At 48.8% G+C, this 17,860-nt stretch overlaps 1 protein-coding gene across 5 annotated transcripts in view; it reads right to left on the bottom strand.

Annotated features, from left to right (window-relative positions):
• Positions 1–17,860, bottom strand: part of LOC111859957 (alpha-actinin-1-like) — a 30,081-nt gene that overhangs the window by 4,861 nt on the left and 7,360 nt on the right. For 3 of the 5 annotated variants that reach the window (XM_023843164.2, XM_023843160.2, XM_023843162.2), the window contains exons 2-17: positions 16,512–16,626; positions 16,139–16,258; positions 13,788–13,874; positions 13,471–13,558; positions 11,986–12,064; positions 11,574–11,655; positions 11,179–11,264; positions 8,273–8,365; positions 7,685–7,915; positions 6,549–6,696; positions 6,262–6,412; positions 5,955–6,063; positions 5,707–5,847; positions 4,626–4,808; positions 1,819–1,953; positions 909–1,088 (exon numbers count right to left, since the gene is read on the bottom strand). In XM_023843164.2, coding sequence (XP_023698932.1) covers positions 909–1,088; positions 1,819–1,953; positions 4,626–4,808; positions 5,707–5,847; positions 5,955–6,063; positions 6,262–6,412; positions 6,549–6,696; positions 7,685–7,915; positions 8,273–8,365; positions 11,179–11,264; positions 11,574–11,655; positions 11,986–12,064; positions 13,471–13,558; positions 13,788–13,874; positions 16,139–16,258; positions 16,512–16,626 — 2,028 coding nt within the window. Of the gene's footprint in view, positions 1–908; positions 1,089–1,818; positions 1,954–4,625; positions 4,809–5,706; positions 5,848–5,954; positions 6,064–6,261; positions 6,413–6,548; positions 6,697–7,684; positions 7,916–8,272; positions 8,366–9,859; positions 9,946–11,178; positions 11,265–11,573; positions 11,656–11,985; positions 12,065–13,470; positions 13,559–13,787; positions 13,875–16,138; positions 16,259–16,511; positions 16,627–17,860 lie in introns of all 5 variants that reach the window. The other 2 variants (XM_023843161.2, XM_023843163.2) reach the window with 1 other exon arrangement.

Here is a 17,860-nt window from a genome sequence, read left to right as displayed (position 1 = left end):
CCACCCTTGATCAAGACGATATCAGTTTCATAGTTTTCATATAAAGGGTTTAAGACTTGTTGTTCTGAAACAAGTTAAGTACAGCCCAACAGCTACAGTAAGATTGCCTTCCACAGGTGACCTCTGTTGTGCACTGACAGTGGCTGGTAACAGTCGTCATTCCAATGAGGGGACAGTTTGAAACTATGGGTGTGTCCGAAATCAAATGCTTGTTTACTATGTTGTAGGCGAAGTAGAGTATGTGACGTGAGCATTATGTCACAATCCTCAATATGGATGAGACAGTCAACGGTACCCAGATGACATACTGCATTCTGCAAGATTCCTAACTGTACGACTGATGGGCACTACACTCTCCCACAAGGCCACTGGCAGGGGCTAAGGTCACGGTTCATGGTTAAGATGGAGGAGAAAGTGTCGTTTCTATATAAATTAGAAAATAATACTGAAGTAGAAAATAATACCCAATTACATAAGTTAATGTATTTTTTCGTTGATGGTTTATAATACTTCTTAACTGTCATGGGAGTCAAGCTACGTCACTGGAAAAACGGCAGGGTCATGCAATACGCACGATGGCGACCACAGTGTGTCCGAATGTAAGCATACTGTTATGCATGCTTACATACAGTATGTAGTACATTAACAGTCAAGTAGTATGCTTCTGATGAAATTCAGTACCTACTGTGTAAGTATGTGATTTCGGACCACCTGCTCTTCTGATTGGCTTCAATCACCGTGCCAAACGGCTGATGATAATCAGTACCACAGCAGCACACACGCTCTCAACCCTTAGCGAATCTTTCAGACTAATGCGTACAACTACTGAGAGCTTCTCAGCAGAGTGAGTGAATCAAACAGCAGCCAACGGGACTGGGCGTCTGATTGGACGATGCGGCCCTATGTACCTCCATGGTGTAGTTGGTGTGCTTGTTGTCGAAGATGAGCGCCTCCTGAATGAGCTGGTGGTCACCCTCCAACTGATCGATCTTCGGCTTGTAGTTGATGATGTTCTTCTCGTATTGGCGCAGCTGCGTCAGCTGGGTCTCCAGGGTCCCGTGCATTTCTATGGAGATGCGGCCGATTTCCTGCGTGGAGACACGGCGTGGGCGCTGAGCATGCTGGGAAGGCATGCCGCAGGGTTTCTGGGAGCACGGTGCGTACAAAATCTACTGCAACTGTCTCAGCACCATGAGTTTGTATTCCCTACTTTTTTCACAACGTGCAAAACACTGTGTGTAAAGTTAATGGTAACACTTTACTTAAAGCACTCATGTATAATGCACTATACATACCTTCATAATGCATTGTAATGGTCAGTATAAGCCAACATAGTGCATTATGAAAGTTTCTATAGTGCATTATAGATGAGAGATTCATAGAGCATTCATAACTCATAATAAACACGGCTATAATGTGTTATGCCTTTATATAAATAGTTATAGCCATGTTCATAAAACTTCATGAATGCATTATGACATCTATAATGCATTATGATGACTGCTTTTAAGAAAAGCGTTACTAAGTTAATAAATAGACTGGATGATGTATATGTAAAATGACAAACCAAATGTTATTTGCAACAGAAAATAAATTTTCTGCATTAAAATGCTGTAGGACAATCATTTTATATAATAACATAAAATTATTCACAATAATTCTAATTGTTTGTTAAGCTGAAACAGGAAGGTGATTAAGATGACTACATATGAAATAATAATTAAGATGACCATGTAAACCCCGAATTTTAAATAAGTCTTTGTTTTTTTGATTCTGGGACAGGATCGCCCATGGTGCCGGACTTGGTGCCGGACTCACCTCCATCTTGGTCTGGATCCAGGGCCCGATGACATTAGCCTGCCCGGCGAATTGCTTGCGCAGGCGCTCGTTGTCCTGCTGCCGCGTGTGTTCCTCCACCAGGGCCTGGTCCCTCTGGGGCACCAGCTGCCGCACCTGTCCCGAGGAGGGCAGCACATGCGCTGAAGCCCGCGGGTCATGCTAATGGCAGTCGGCGCCGCAGCCTGGCCCACATTCGACATCACGGCCCTTAGCGGACAATGGCAGCGGCTCACGGTGCATAGTGACGGGATACAAACCGGCGCAGAGCTAGCAACCCCAAATGTAACATTACTTACAACTGCACATAACCACTTACATTTCACTGAAGGTTAAACTTTCACTGATAGGTAGACATGGAGGAAACATGTCCTGAAGATAAAAAAAAACCTGTTTAGAAGCAGTAGAACGTGTTATTATCCGGGTGCAATGTGAAGCATTCTGCAGATCTAGGCACAAAAATATCTGTATCAGATTTGAACAGGCTGTTGACAGAGATGTCTAAAATAGTTATTTCAGTTCTCGGAGAGGATGTACTGATTTGAAGGATGGCTCTGTCTTCCTGGAACTGGGCTGAAATGAAGTTCAGATATGCAAAATGACATAATGGCAGACAACAGCCATTTTAAAAGTAGATTAGCTATTCTCTACAAGGATACTAGGTGCCAGGTCTAAGGAATAGTACTGACACAGCCTAAGTGTGCCGGTCTTTTCAGGTCTGATGTTGTTCCATTTAAACTCGTAAGTGAAAAGTTCCTAGTCAGAGATTTCAACTAGAATGCACCCAAAATTCAACATGACTGCGCCATTCATCGACAGAAGTGAAAGCTTTATGTTCTTATGTTCTTTAGTTATACAGCCTACTGTTTATTAGCACTAATGTATCATTGGGGTCTCATTAAATCGGTGGTGCACACAGTACTGCCCAACCACTATCTCTGGACATGTTGCTACAGTAACTGTTATCAACTGGTATTGCTAACAATGACTAACAACAAACCTGGCTAGAACTGGTATTGCTAAATTGCTTTCCAACTTGTACTGGAATGTAGATATCTCGAATGTGACGTCATTCTCAGCTCTGACTTCTGACCTCCAAAGTAAATGGAACGTAGCATAAGGTACAGTACTGACAAAGCCTATCAGAGGGCCTGCCTATTCAGGGTTAAAGTTCAGCATTGCCACAGTATGTCAGAGGGCCTGCCTATTCAGGTTTAAAGTGCAGCATTGCCACAGTATGTCAGAGGGCCTGCCTATTCAGGGTTAAAGTGCAGCATTGCCACAGTATGTCAGAGGGCCTGCCTATTCAGGTTTAAAGTGCAGCATTGCCACAGTATGTCAGAGGGCCTGCCTATTCAGGGTTAAAGTTCAGTATTACCACAGTATGCCAGCGGGCCTGCCTATTCAGGGTTAAAGTTCAGTAATACCACAGTATGCCAGCAGGCCTGCCTATTCAGGTTTAAAGTTCAGTAATACCACAGTATGCCAGCGGGCCTGCCTATTCAGGTTTAAAGTTCAGTATTACCACAGTATGTCAGCGGGCCTGCCTATTCAGGGTTAAAGTTCAGTAATACCACAGTATGCCAGCAGGCCTGCCTATTCAGGTTTAAAGTTCAGTAATACCACAGTATGCCAGCGGGCCTGCCTATTCAGGTTTAAAGTTCAGTATTACCACAGTATGTCAGCGGGCCTGCCTATTCAGGTTTAAAGTTCAGTATTACCACAGTATGCCAGCGGGCCTGCCTATTCAGGTTTAAAGTTCAGTATTACCACAGTATGCCAGCGGGCCTGCCTATTCAGGTTTAAAGTTCAGTATTACCACAGTATGCCAGCGGGCCTGCCTATTCAGGTTTAAAGTTCAGTATTACCACAGTATGCCAGCGGGCCTGCCTATTCAGGTTTAAAGTTCAGTATTACCACAGTATGCCAGCGGGCCTGCCTATTCAGGTTTAAAGTTCAGTATTACCACAGTATGCCAGCGGGCCTGCCTATTCAGGTTTAAAGTTCCGTAATACCACAGTATGCCAGCGGGCCTGTCTCTACAGGTCTATTGGTGCTTTTTCATTGGCACCAAGAACTGAGCTGTAGCCAAGCTGTACCACGAAGAGACGATTTTCCGTGGTAAATTATGTAAGCTGTACCCATGCTGATGTGGTCCTGCTTACTAGCAGGACTGAAAGTGTGACCAAACCAAGCTGGTTGTGTGTCACCACTATCTGACTGGTCGAAATGCAGAGAGATACTGGTAATCTGCATTGATGTGCATGGATTATCTGAAGGAAAAAAAACCGACATGTTCGAATATATTATTCATTATTAGTAGTACTGCACATTGCGATGTTATGATGCATTCCCGAAAACTTGGAACTTGAAAACTTCCAACCTGCCACTTTAAAAAGTACTATAGAACAGCTGAATGGAATGGATTCGTAATGCAAACTTACACAAGCGAATGCTAATTCCACTAGCGTTTGATGATAACATAAAATGGCAATTCTCAGATGATCTAGCGGAAATTAGTACACAGTAAATCATGAACAGTAAATAAGCATCTCTGGTTTTACATCAAACCTGGAAACAGCTTTACCAAGCCGACCATTTTGCAGAGGACAAGCGAAGTGAGCAGGAACTGTGCTGTAACTAGTGTCTCTTTGTGATACGAGTCAGGTACGGCGTAGTTCCTGTATGCCGGTGGAAATGCACAATAAGGTATATTATTGCCACAGCCGGTCAGTGGCCTGTCCCCTCCTTGGGGGTCAGTGACTCGATTCCCAAGGCCCCCCGCTTACCTTCTCCCACTTGGCATTGATGGTCTGGGGGGTGATAGTGGTGTAGGGGTTGCTGCCAGCCATGTTGACATGGTAGGTCTGGACGATCTTGGAGATCTCGTTGTGAATGCCCAGGATGGCCTGCCGCTCCTTGTCTGCTTCAGGCAGAGTGGCCTTGAACTGCTCATGAGCTGCCGTTAGACCCTAATCAAACACATGAGCTTGTGAAAAATCTGCACTGACGCACCACTACTCCCTGCCAGCACTGACACATCACTACTCACTGCTTACCACTGGTGCGTCAGCACAGACATACTACCACAGATGCGTAACCGCAGACACACTGCCACCGATGTACCAAAGCAGATGCGCCGCCGCAGACACACTACCACTGACGCGCCAGCGCAGACACACTACCACTGACGTGCCACCGCAGATACACTTCCACCAATACGCCACCGAAGACACACTACTGCCGATGCACTACCACTAGTGTACCAACACAGATGCACTACCACAGACACGCTGCAACCGATGTACCAACGCAGATGCACTACAGTGTTTCCCCTACCATTATATTAGGGGGGCGCCCTGCCCCCCCAACGGCACCTTCCGCCCCCCCTTGAAGGTCAAGTTAATTTTATTTAATTTTATTTTCTATATAGCGCCAGATCACAACAGAAGTCATTTAAGGCTACCTTTCCTATAGAACAGGTCTATACATTGTCCTTTTATTAAACAAACTAAATAGCCTTATGTCATTTATCCTATTTACACAACAGCTTGTCATTTTTGTCTCTACACGGTCGTGACCTTTACAATCCTCCTCCGCTCTCTGTATCGCACACTCCTCCGCCCCGATGTGTGTGCACACTTGCGTACGCTCCCAGGGTGGTGAAAGCTGCACGCTTTGTGGATAATTGTCATAAAAATAAATGTTCTGATGTTTAGTTCAGTTGTTATATTGACTGCTGTCATTAAAAGAAACACATGAACACCATGAATCCTGTCATGAATCTTACCTGCCGTATCATTATGACACCCTGCACCCTTGAAAGTCTCCAGGGTGGAGAACACCTGCATCAGCGTCACACCGGCTCACCTGGATCTCCTCAATGGTGTGGACGATGAAGGTATCCTGCAGGTCCTCCATGGCGCCCTCCATCCAGTTGTTGAAGGGCGCCGCCCGTTTGGCGAACTCCAAGTAGAGCTGGTCGATCGTTTCCAGGAGCTTCTCAGTTCTCTGCCCGGCAAAGACAAATGGGAGGCATGAGCGCAAAGGCCGTGGACCTCTGGGATGTGCTGGTGGCCACGGTGACGCAGGGCCCCTCGGTTCCCCCCCCCCCCCACCTGAAGGGCCTCATTGCGCTTCTGGGTCAGGGCGCCCAGGGTGTCCCAAAGGTCACAGATGTGCTGACAGCGGGCGTTCACCCTGGGGGAGTCGTAGTAATCCAACTCGCTGCAGTACACAAAGAGTGCAGGGTAAGCGGACCGGTGCAGGAGGGATTTTTATATAAAAATACCACATGTGGAGGCAGTTAAAGGAGATCAGTGTGGTAAGTCGCTCCCCTTGTAAAACTTTCACCCCTCTTCCCCCTCCCTCACTTGACTGTGTACTCCATGCCTCTAAGCCATTTCCTCCCTCCTCCTCTCTCACTTGAGCTCTTGTGCGATGGCGGCGATCTGCTCCACCCGGTCTTGATGGGCGGCCAGGTCACTCTCGAAGGCCTCGTGCTTCTTCAGCAGGGCCTTGATCTCTGACAGGGAAGCGGTCTCGAAATCCTTCTGCTGCAGCATGTCCTCCTTACCTGCAGGGGGCGCAAGTGCGGCCCGGCCAAATCAACAAATTCCAGCTGATATATCTAAAGAAGCTTTAATGTCGGCAACAATTTAAAACAACTTATTGAAAACATCACACGAGGCACCGAACTACAATAACGTTACCTGTAGTCCAGCCCTCATGAATAGTAGCTTTCTGCCTAAACTTCCCTGCCAGGTGGTCGAGTCTCTCCAGCCTGCGGATCTCGTTGAGCAGCCACTCTTCGTAGCCTTTCTCTGCTCCCTCCAAGCCACTCCAGGCGTTGGAGATGTCCTGAAACCCACAGAATCGGAGCAAAAAGCTATTTCTGCCATCTGTAATCTCCTTGTACATTTTACACACATACATATTCATATCCAGATATATGTATGTATGACGATCAACCTGTACTCCATAATCAAAATATTTCGTCACATTTGCTCTAGGCAGTCTGCCCCTGCTTTCTCAGAGGTATGTCGCTTTGAATGAAAGCATTTGCTAAAGAAATAAAATGTAAAAGTAAAAAAAGTAAACACAGATGAAGACAGACATTACCAGACATCACAAAAGCAGTTATAGATTGGTGCAAGTCTTGAAGCACCCCTCCTAAATTGTAGGCACTCTCTTAATGTCACAACACACTGCAAAGAACAGAGCAGTGATACTTTATTCATCACAGTGGGGAGATTGTGTTTTCAGCGATCCCATCTCGCTCTCGTACAGGTTTTTGGGTCAAAGCTCACGGTCAGCCAGCATCCAGCACCCTGGCATCACTCTGATATCCACAGGGTTTGGATCTTAACCCGCTGAGCGACAGGCCACCCCAAGGAAGGTATGATCTTCTGTTTACACAGCAGGCACCTTGCCCCTTAGGTCATTATTGGTTAATAGGAGTCCTGCTTGGACTTACATAAGGCTCCACAAAATGTTGTACTTTGAAACCATGCAGTGGTGGCTTAATGGTTAGGGAAGCGCACTTGTAATTGAAAGATTGCTGGTTCAAATCCCCGACCAGCAAGGCACCACTGAGGTACCCTGAGCGAGGTACCGCCCCCCCAGCACTGCTCCCCGGGCGCTGAATTAGCAGCCCCCTGCTATGTCACGATGTCACACATGGTTTAAATGCAGAGGACACAGTTCGTCGTTGTGTGCTGTGGTGTGTCAACACTGGTCACCAAACAGATAAATTAAAAGAAGCTTAACAGCTAGATAAACTCATTTTCCGAAAATGCTGTGCTGCCGAGGAAGATGGGGCCGACGGCGAGGGCCGGGAGGGTCGTACCGAGACCATCTTGCCTTCGGAGGGCATGAAGGCGGGACGGTTGCTGAGCCTCAGCTTGGTCTGCAGGGTGTTGAAGTTGATCTCCAGCTGACACTTCTCCTGCACCTTGGGCGGCTTGTGCATGCGCCGGTAGTCACGGAAGTCCTCCAGCTTCTGCTGCATGGCCGCCATAGTGTTCTCCGTGGCGCGGTTCTCCAACCAGGGAATGGTGCGGCGGATCCACTCCAGCAGCTTGGCGGCGGAGAGCCGCATGGAGACGGTCCAGGGGGAAGGTCGACGCCGAGGGTAGCAGGAGAGGGAAAACAGAATAGGCAAGAGGGAGAGGAAGCGGCGGGCAGGGTTAGGAAATGAGAAGCAGATGTTCACATTGTGCATCACTGCTACCTGACGTATTGGAACAAAACTTAATCCTTAATCTCTCTTACTAGAATCATGGTTCTACACTAGTCAGACTACCCTACCTTTATATCCCCTGTCTTGGCAAACCTAGACCTCGGTAAATATCGTGTCCTTAATGTTTCAAACATATCCCATGGGAATGCGGAGGCTCCGAGCGGGAGGTGCTGGTGCTGGCAGAGAGTCACTTACGTCGCTGGCCAGCCGCTCGTAGTCCTCCATCAGCTTCTCGTTATCCTGGTTTACCGCCAGGACCTTGCAGATGCGATTGGCTGCCGTTTCCGCCTGGGTGACGGAGAGAACGCCCAAGCGGCAGGTAAATACCCGGCCGTCAGTTCACACACGACTCTGTGTGGGGACTCGTTAGCTATCTGCTCCAGTATGGGGACTGACGTGCATCTGAAGATCAGGGGCTGGGTCCCCAAGCCTGTCTTTAATCAGGGTTTTCATTGAATGACTGTTATTCCATTTGCTTAGAAAAATTGCCACCTGATATACTGTATGTTATATGGACCTTTTATCCACATTATTTTGGTTTGCAGAAATAGCTTAAAAGAAAATTCCTCAAGACAGATGAGGAACTGACTTTTCATTATTTTTTCATCTACAGTTGCTGTTGACTACCAAGTGGCTTAGTGTGGAAGTAAATTTTAGTACTAATTTACAAGTATTATGCATTAAAATACTAAACTAAAAATTCATCATGTTTTGGGGTATATGCATGGCTTATGGCTTATTAATTTTGTCTTGTCATGTACGGTAATGTCAGTTAATGTTTCTAACATCAAAATGTTTCATTAAAATAACGTAAAAATGCATATGTGATGGAGTATTGTAACATATGCATACATGAACGTTTACTGTGAAAAGAAAGGGAACAAGATTTGTGGGATTGACCCCCAGCTGCAGAAAAATAAGCAGATTGAAGCTTACAGCGCAGAGAGGGGGTGCAGTGGAACAGCTGGAAAGCTCCGGAACATGCACGGAAGGAATCGCAACAGACACAGGATGCACCCGTGACAAGCGTTGGTGGGTGCAAAATCAAGGTCAGGCGCTGTGAAGCTCACAGCAACCTTATAAGGATCGCTACGGCGACCTGACGGCGAATCACGGCTGGAGTCGTCTGCTGTCGGCTCAGGCAGCCCTTTAAAGGTACTTGAATCATCTAAACGCGGTTACTCCGCTGGAAACAGGACACTGCATTGGAAACGTAACGTGGCCCCGATTCGAGGCTCACCCCACGCCGCCCCCTCTTGCTCAAACCTCACTCAAGACCCCTTGCTGTGCGGAGGCGAATCTGTTTATTTCTTCGTTCAGTCCCCCTCCCCCAAATCCAGTGCTTTGCTGGAGATAGCGGCCATCTCACTACTCGCGTTCTTTCCTCCCACACAGCGCCATCCCACGCCGGCGAGCTGCACACCTCCGCCTCAGCAAAATCACTCGCTTACTCCATCCATCCAGAAGCTGTCCGCACAGCTCTCTCACAGTCCCTCAGCACGCTGATAAGGGTGAGGAATTTTATCACACCACCCAACAGGGGGGCAGGGGGGGGGCTAAATTACACAGTGAGAGAAAAACACCTCTCTTTTTTTTTTTAAACTTTAATTTCAAATGTTGAATCGCTTCATATAATTCTACATTAACACACTCCTTTTAGGTTACGCACTTTCTGTGGGCCTGCAAGAGGTCGGCAAACTTTCAGCAAGAAAAACAAACAGCGACGTGGGAGGGCATGCTCTGGGTGGGGGGGGGGTGTCAGGGGGGCAGATAGGAGCTCACCTTCTGCTTTCCTGAGAACGCGTGGTAGTAACACGACACATAAGTCATGACGGCCTTCTCATCTGGCCTCAAGGTGCTAACGATGTCTGCCCGAGGGGGGGTGGGGGTGGGGGACAGACACAGACAGACAGAGAGAAACACGCAGAGCAGAGGTGAGAAGAAACCAATGGCCAGCAGGTGGCGCTGATGCTGGGGAGCGGGCAGTGAGCACAAGCAGATTCCAGTGTCTGGGGAGGAGAACCAGCAGTCCAGATCCAGAGGAGACAGACCTCCAGAGACACCAATGACTAAGGCGTCAGCGTGACAATTTTCATGACTAATGGACAAGCAGAACCTCTTCTGGACCTTACGGAACCACAGACGCACTCCAGGCTCTCTGCTAACCTCCAAGTTTTCCCATAATAAGGCAGATCTTTGGCTGAGCAGTCACGGTTCAGATACTCCAGCTGTATCCTGGGGCAACAAATTACACATAAATTGCCCCCAAAAAAACCAAACAGCAGCAGAGGAATTAAACTCCTAGCTGAAAGTCTATAAAAGATCCTGGAACAATCCTTCAGCACGGAAAAAACAAACTAACACCAATCTATAACTGCGCTCCATTAAAACCAGGTTCCTGACGTTATGAACTGCAGTGACTCCTTAACGACTCAGTCACTACGGTCTGACTTTCCCTTGATATTAACACACAGTAGTGTTAACGAGCTCTTGTGACAATGACTCCCTAGCAACCCTAACAGATGCCATGACACAGACAGCAACCAGTGACGATCGCACTGAGCCAAGAGCACATGGGGAGACCATGGTGAAATTTAACGTGGCGGCACAAATCTTTCTCTCCAAAGTGCTATGCTGAGCTGCTGCCACTTCGGGGCCAGAACCTTTTCCCACAGCAAATTCTCACGGCGTCAAAAAAGCATTAGTGCGAGAGGCGTGCTTAGTAAATCACACACACGCTCATTCCATTATGGCCGCCCACAAGCCCCGGCCTGCTTCTTCACAGAGCATCAATCATAAGGAGTGCACCGAAAATTAGATTATGTCAGACGCCAGAACCGGGGGGTGCTGGGATACGACACGGCTAGGGGGCCACGTGTGGCTGCACTGGAAGCCTGCTTGTGCCCCTTCCCATTCCTCCCCACCCCCCCCATCATGCAGCTGGCGGCAAGCGCCAAGAGGAAAAGGGAGAAGGGCGCCCCCTAGGGCCAGAGCTCTGCACTGCAGGGAGAGAACCACACTGTTAGGAAAGAAGAAGAGGGAGGTTGACTTCGAGAGTTGGGGGGGGGGGTGGGGTGGAGGATCGGTGGATCCTGGGATACCTTCTGGGCACCCGAGAAGGCGTGGTAGAAGCTAGAGACGTAGGTCATGATAGCCTTCTCATCCGGGCGGGCAGTACCCACAATGTCTGTGTGGAGAGAGGGGGTTCGGGGGAGGGGCAGATGGGTGCATTAAATATGAATGGAAACCCGAACCATCTATTCATTCACTCAGTCATTCAATCATCCGTCCGAGTTGGAAATACCAACCCGCCGGCCTTGATAATTAATGTATAAATCAGCATAAACCTTGCATCTGGTAAATGCTCTCTGGGTTATCCTAAGCGCCTGGGCCCAGGGGAACCGCCCTCTTGCCCACTGGGGTCTTCCAGCTGGCCTGAAGAGGTGATCCAGACCAAGCATCGTGACCCAGAACCCCCAGGCTCCACGGCCCTTACCCTCAGCGTCTAGCATCCGTGGAATGTCCAGGTACCGCTCGGCCACGTCGAAGGCTGTGTTCAGGTTGGTCATGGGGTCATCCTGTGGAGGGAGGGGAGGGGGGGATTTTATCACGGCGAGCGCTCTGCTGTGTAACACGCTCCGTGGGGGATGGGTAACGCCAGCACGCCAGATGGGCAGCACTGATCCGCACGCTCGTATGGACAGCGAGGTGTGACCGTGTGGGTGAGCTATTGTTACATATATGGCTAATTGTACAGCGCTGCCAAGCTTAACACCCAGTAAAACTGGGAAATAGAGGAAAAAGGTTACGGGGCACTCGTGTTGTGTAAACACGCGGCACGAGGCCCACACGCCACGGAGAGGCCGAGAGACACCCCTCCTAGTGTGTGGCCACTCGGCGATACTCACCTTGCGCAGTTTCGAGTAGTCAATCAGCTCTGGCCGGTGTCTATGGATCAGGGCGCAGAAGCCTAGGCCGTCTTTCCAGCTGGTGAGGCAGGGGGAGAGGAGCGGGTGAAAAACGAGGGTGATAGGAGGACGTGGAACTTTGCAGACCCCACCAAATTCACCATGGTGCCCGCGGCGGATCCCATGCAGCTCCCACACGTGCCACAGAGAGCGCTGCCACTCTCCTTTGCCTGGCAGCTCGGTCCTTCCACGGGTCGCCTGGAGGAGACACCCGAGTGCAGGAAGGATCCGGACGGGGACCGTGCCAAGGGGGCGATGAGGTGATAAGGAGGGCTTTGTGCTCCCATGCCGGCCTCCCAGTTACCCCTGTCCCGCAGTTGGAAACCAGAGCCCGCAGACAGACCCACATCAAAAGGCAGGTCCCTAGGCACTCAGCCGACAGGAATCTCTGCCCCTTCCAGCGGGGCAGGTAAAAACAGGCGCCGCATTCCTGCCGCTCGAGACGGAACCTGCCCCTCCCGTCTGCCTGAGCTTCAGCGCCGAGAGATCGAACAACAAATGTGTCAGTGGGGCTGCATCCCATGCCCCAGGCCCCACAATCCACCGCCCCCCACCCACCTGCGGCCCGCGCTGCCGACGGGCGCCCCTCTCCCGCCGCCCTGCCGACGGGCGCCCCACTCCCGCCGCCCTGCCGACGGGCGCCCCTCTCCCGCCGCCCTGCCGACGGGCGCCCCACTCCCGCCGCCCTGCCGACGGGCGCCCCACTCCCGCCGCCCTGCCGACGGGCGCCCCACTCCCGCCGCCCTGCTCTGCTGAATGAACCGCCTCTCCCATTCAGCTCGACTCACACTTCAGTCGTGCGGACTTAGGCCGGTGCGATCTTGGTGTAGTTTTAATATAATATACGGGAGGAACTCTCAACTCATCTGGTTTTGTAGAACAATTAGTCCTAAGAGATCCTGCCAATGTTTACATACAAATTCTTCTTAATACAGGCAGGCACAATAAAACAGTCTGAAAAGTTTGTGTATTTTTACAAACTATTTTGACTGAAATCCCAGTCTGTTGAAACTCCTCCTTTAATTGGATAAAATGTCGATGGGTTTCATCCATCCATACTGCTTATCCAGTACCAGGGATGGATAGATCAAGTCCAGAAAGTAAAAATCCAGGCCAAGAATTTGCTTCTACTAACCAGTTGAGTATAATGCGTCACAGCCACAGAGTATAGCTGGTTGGTTGGTTGAAACAAAATCTTGGTCTGGATTTTTACTTTCTGAACCTGAACTTTCTGCCTCGGTCCAGCACAGAGGCCTTCTCAGGAGGCACTGCAGCTCCCTGAACAGGATGCCGGTCCAGCTCTGGGCACACACTCACACAGCGGCGCGTTTCTGCACCGCGCGATGCGAAGCCACGCAAACAGGGAAGGGTTGGGTTCAAAGCCCCAGCCTCCCAGCTGTGTGAGCAGCCACCCCTCAGACCGACCTGATGTGGAAGTTCTGGATGTTGACGTTCTTGTAGGGGGCCGTCTTCCTCTGACACCACAACAGCAGGCCTTCCTTGGCTGAGGTCTCTGTGGGGGAAAGGTGAGGCCAAGTGAGGTGTGGGTCTTACATGCGGAAGCAATCCCAGAATTCCCGGCCACTCCGACAGGTCAATATCACGTTAGCGCTGGAGTTTTCCAAGCAAAGCGCTCTGATGCCGGGATCGCGACACACTAAAGGTTCCCCAGCTGCTTACGCCTCCCAGCTCATCCTCTCAGTTAGCCAGTCGTTGTTCGGTTTCTTTGGCGACCAGCGTACCTTCCACAGAGATGTCCTGGATGGCGAAGCGGAGGATTATGGTCCAGATCATTCCCAAAGTCATCTTTGCATTTCCATCCACAATTTCTGTAGAAACAAGAAACCACCATCGATTTCATCAATGCGAATATTTAGACTTGTTATTCATGTGAACCAAAGAAAGGGACGTCCAATTCTGGCCTTTTAATGGACTAAGCAGTTCACCCTGTGTGTCCATCATCGCAGCACCTTTAATATGTCATTAGCTATCCTACTTCTACAGTGACAGATTTGTAGAACAGTGTTTGACAGCCCGATGGCAGATGAAAGGAAGGCGTGTTTAGACTACAGAGCTTTTGCCTTAATGTGGGGTTTAGGCTGTAATAACATTCCATAAAGAATGAAAGGAGTAAAACGGCGCTCTTTTCATCAGGGTAATGGGATGATTTTAGTCTGAACTTAAAACCAAATGGCCACATAAAAAGTCACTGACATAAAATAAACTTTCAGCAATATAAACATGACCAGTCAAATGCCCCACAAAACCTAAAAGATCGATGGAGGGTTCGACTCTGGGCAGTCAAGCTGTCAGCCCTGAGAGCTGGCAGCAGACAGGACGGCCCTGCCCTACATTTCACAACAGCCTACGGCGCGTCTGACAATAGGTCCATAGATCATGATCTTCTCTGGTTTTCCCTGTGGCCATGCGGTTCCTCTTCGGTTTTTAATAGCAGGTCATGCCCGTCTCCCGTGGTTGAGACCCTGGTGTGTGACCTCGTGGGCTTGACTTGCCGTCATCACCACGCAAGCGTGACCATTCTGTTTGGTTTCACAGAGCACCAGTCAAAGGATGCAATTTGCCAATCTCGGCTTAATGTGGGGAGGAACTGGAGAGAGAAACCTCCAATAAACCCCAAACATCCATGCATCGTCTGGCCTTGTTGAATCAATAGGAGGTCTATATTACTACACAGGCACCCCAAAATGAATGAAAAATGTTGAAACATTCTAGAGATACTAAGTGCTTTGCATCTGAGTGTTATAATATTGTGGATTTATAAAATAATACATTTATTGCTGAGACATTTGAGCTACGTTAACATTACAAACTTTATTGCTCAATTCATATTTCTTGCTCAGATCAGATTTGCCCATCTTGACGGTTCACATTCATAACTGCAAATGATCTGTATCTAACTGACCTCCTCTGTCCTCCGGAACGGCATGCACACACACATCGATACATTTTTGCACAAGCCACCTGCATCACCCACAACAAAGAAATGCTCAGCATATTTGAATAGGCAAAAAACGATACGAATTCCGACCTGATCGTTCCCATTCATGCTGCATGGCCGGGAATCGGATACGTATCTGATCTAGGACAATGCATGGAAGTGACTCAAACCTGATCTGAAAAAACTGAGTTTCTGCATCCACACAGCCCCAAAAACATCAAATCTGTCACATTACGGCAAAAAAACAGACTTGAGTCAGTTGAGTCACTGTCAGTCTGGTAATGTGAACATTGCCTTAGTGTCAGTGCAGGTTTAACGTTACGGGCTGTGAAAAAAAAATTGGAAAAAAAACAACAGAGTACCAAGATGCCCCTATTTACCAAGTTCCTATGCTCTCTTATTGTCCGCTACATGTCTGCACACATCCTTGTGACCAGGTATGCAAACACCCAGCCAACTTTCCTTCGCTATACTGTAGTCCTTTGGTCTTGCATTTGTGCTGAACAGCTTCTCACCTATTTCCCCAATTCAAATACAAAGGGAGCTCAGACTTGACAACTGCTATTCAAAAGCCAGTAGCGAAAACTGCAACCTGACCGCCTTCCAACCAATCAAACTCAAAAAATGCCTCTGGCACCTCTTCACTGCGCTGCCTGTAAAATCCTAGACTTTTAACATGCAAATTGTTAAACCGCTGGCCACAAATGGCATTTTAAATGTAGTTACTCGCATATTTTACATGCATATTCCCATTAACGTTCATATGTCAGAATGCAGCAGCCCGCTGTAGCTATCTCTGCACCCATTATGTGCACTGTGTGAGCCGGGGGGGGGGGGGGGGGACGGTGCAGCATGTCACCACCAGCACAGCTTCAGCTTCAGATTCCAGGTGTACATCTCGTATTCCCCGCTAAGCATAACTTGCGACTGCGTCTGGCCAGCCACGCCTACACAGAGCCATAAAAACCCAGCAAAATGAGGCGTCATTGATTATGTGACACGGATTACTGCCCAACAGCCGAAATCGAACTGACTCGTCCGCCCCCACATAGAGCAGCAACCCAATTAAAATCGAAAGCCTCGGCCTTCCGACCGCTCTGGCCGGGGCCCATGGGCGGACAATGCCGAAATCACCTTCAGCTCCGATGGACACCAGCTTCACTCCTTTTCTGGTGATGAAATTCAGAGCCTTGTTGACGTTGGAGATCTTGTGTACTCTCATCTTCCCCCTCTCTGGCTTGGCAAGCCTCTCCCCTAGGGGCAGAAAGAGAAAAACAATGGTGTTTATCACTGTCCACCGATGAGTTGCACTTGTAAACATCTACCAATACATCACACGTGATTGGTGCATCACTGACCCCTCCCTTTTTTTTGAGCCACCCAATCCAGTACTAAGTTGTTAAGGATTTTTTTTTTATCACATCGCCACTGTTGGGTGTTCCAGAGACCCCAGATGCAGCCCCATCACCATAGAGACACCAGGGGGACCGGGGCACAGAGAACAGACCTGAGATGACCTCCAGCAGCAGCATCAGCTTCAGGCCATCCCGGAAATCCTCCTCGATGTTCTCGATCTGCGTGCCCGCCTTCCTCAGGTGGGAGTTGCACCAGGCGGTGAACGTCTATTGGGGGGGGATAAAGGGGACGGAGGTGAGGACACTCCTGGAAGAGCAGAGGCTCCACAAAGGGTGTGCCACTCGGCTTCCTTACACAGAGAGTTTCTATTCTAGAACCTGGTTGCCATGGAGTTCGTGTGAGGGGGAGACTGCGTTGGAGACGAGCTCGCCTGCGCTTTCGGCAGGCAGAACCGCATGCAGATCCCCGCATCCAGCACCAGCTCTGACATACGTACGCAGGCAGTGCGGGAACCACTGAAGTTCTGTGCACCCAAAACACTGAAGTTACCAGATAACCCCCTGCTCGCCTTGGGGCCTACCGCCATGGGGTGGATTACAAAGACGCTAGGATGAGCCTTTCGGTTCACAATGAACTTCTGGTCCTTCAGCAAGCAGATGAAAATCCCTATAAAGTCTTTCCACTGCACTGGAGTTATAAGCAGATCATTAAGGCTGAAACTTAGCTGAAGGTTCGTACAGTTTAGGGGGTAAAATGACTGCGTTCTAGATTAGCCCTGTACACGTGTTATAAAATTGAGGCATGTATTCAAAAGATACAACCCAGGGTACTGAAAGTGAAAGTGTAGAAGATGAAGGACTGCGAGAGGGGCATCCGGCAGCTACAAGAAGGCGTGGTATTTTCTGAAGATATTTTAAGCCAAATTATTATGTACTTATACTGTCAGTTTAACAAACAGAAAAACATTAAGCTAATGGCAATATTACAAAATAAATCACTCTGGCAAATCGCATGAAAGTCCATAATGCCTTTACCCCCCCCCCTCAGTGAGTCTGAGAGATTAAGGTGCACATTGAGATCAATCAGCCATCGCTCATATGCCTCTTGAGCTAGAACACGTATATGTAAGCCCATTCCAACAGGAGTCTCCTGGCACGCCCAGTGCATGCGTACGTACGTGTGTAAGGCAGCCTTAACGTTAGCATTACAACCGTGAACAGGCGCTAAGGAAAATAAGAATTCTCTGCCTAATGATTCCCTAATTATTACACTTTATATATTCTCTCAGTGAGCCACCCCTGTCCTTTTCATCTTATGATCGACAAACCATCATTACCATAACAAACAGAAAGCCTTCTAATTTATACTTTGTCATGGGTGCATGATTTTCTGCTTTAATAACCAGTTCTGTAACCAACAGTTCTGCTTTCTGTTACTTAACAAAAACATCCCCATTTCGACAGAGTTGCGATAGAGACCTAACTGTCAGTCTGATTAACT

The sequence above is a fragment of the Paramormyrops kingsleyae genome, chromosome 19 (assembly GCF_048594095.1).
Source record: "Paramormyrops kingsleyae isolate MSU_618 chromosome 19, PKINGS_0.4, whole genome shotgun sequence".
Lineage (NCBI taxonomy): Eukaryota > Metazoa > Chordata > Actinopteri > Osteoglossiformes > Mormyridae > Paramormyrops > Paramormyrops kingsleyae.
This window is presented reverse-complemented; position numbering and strand designations above follow the sequence as displayed.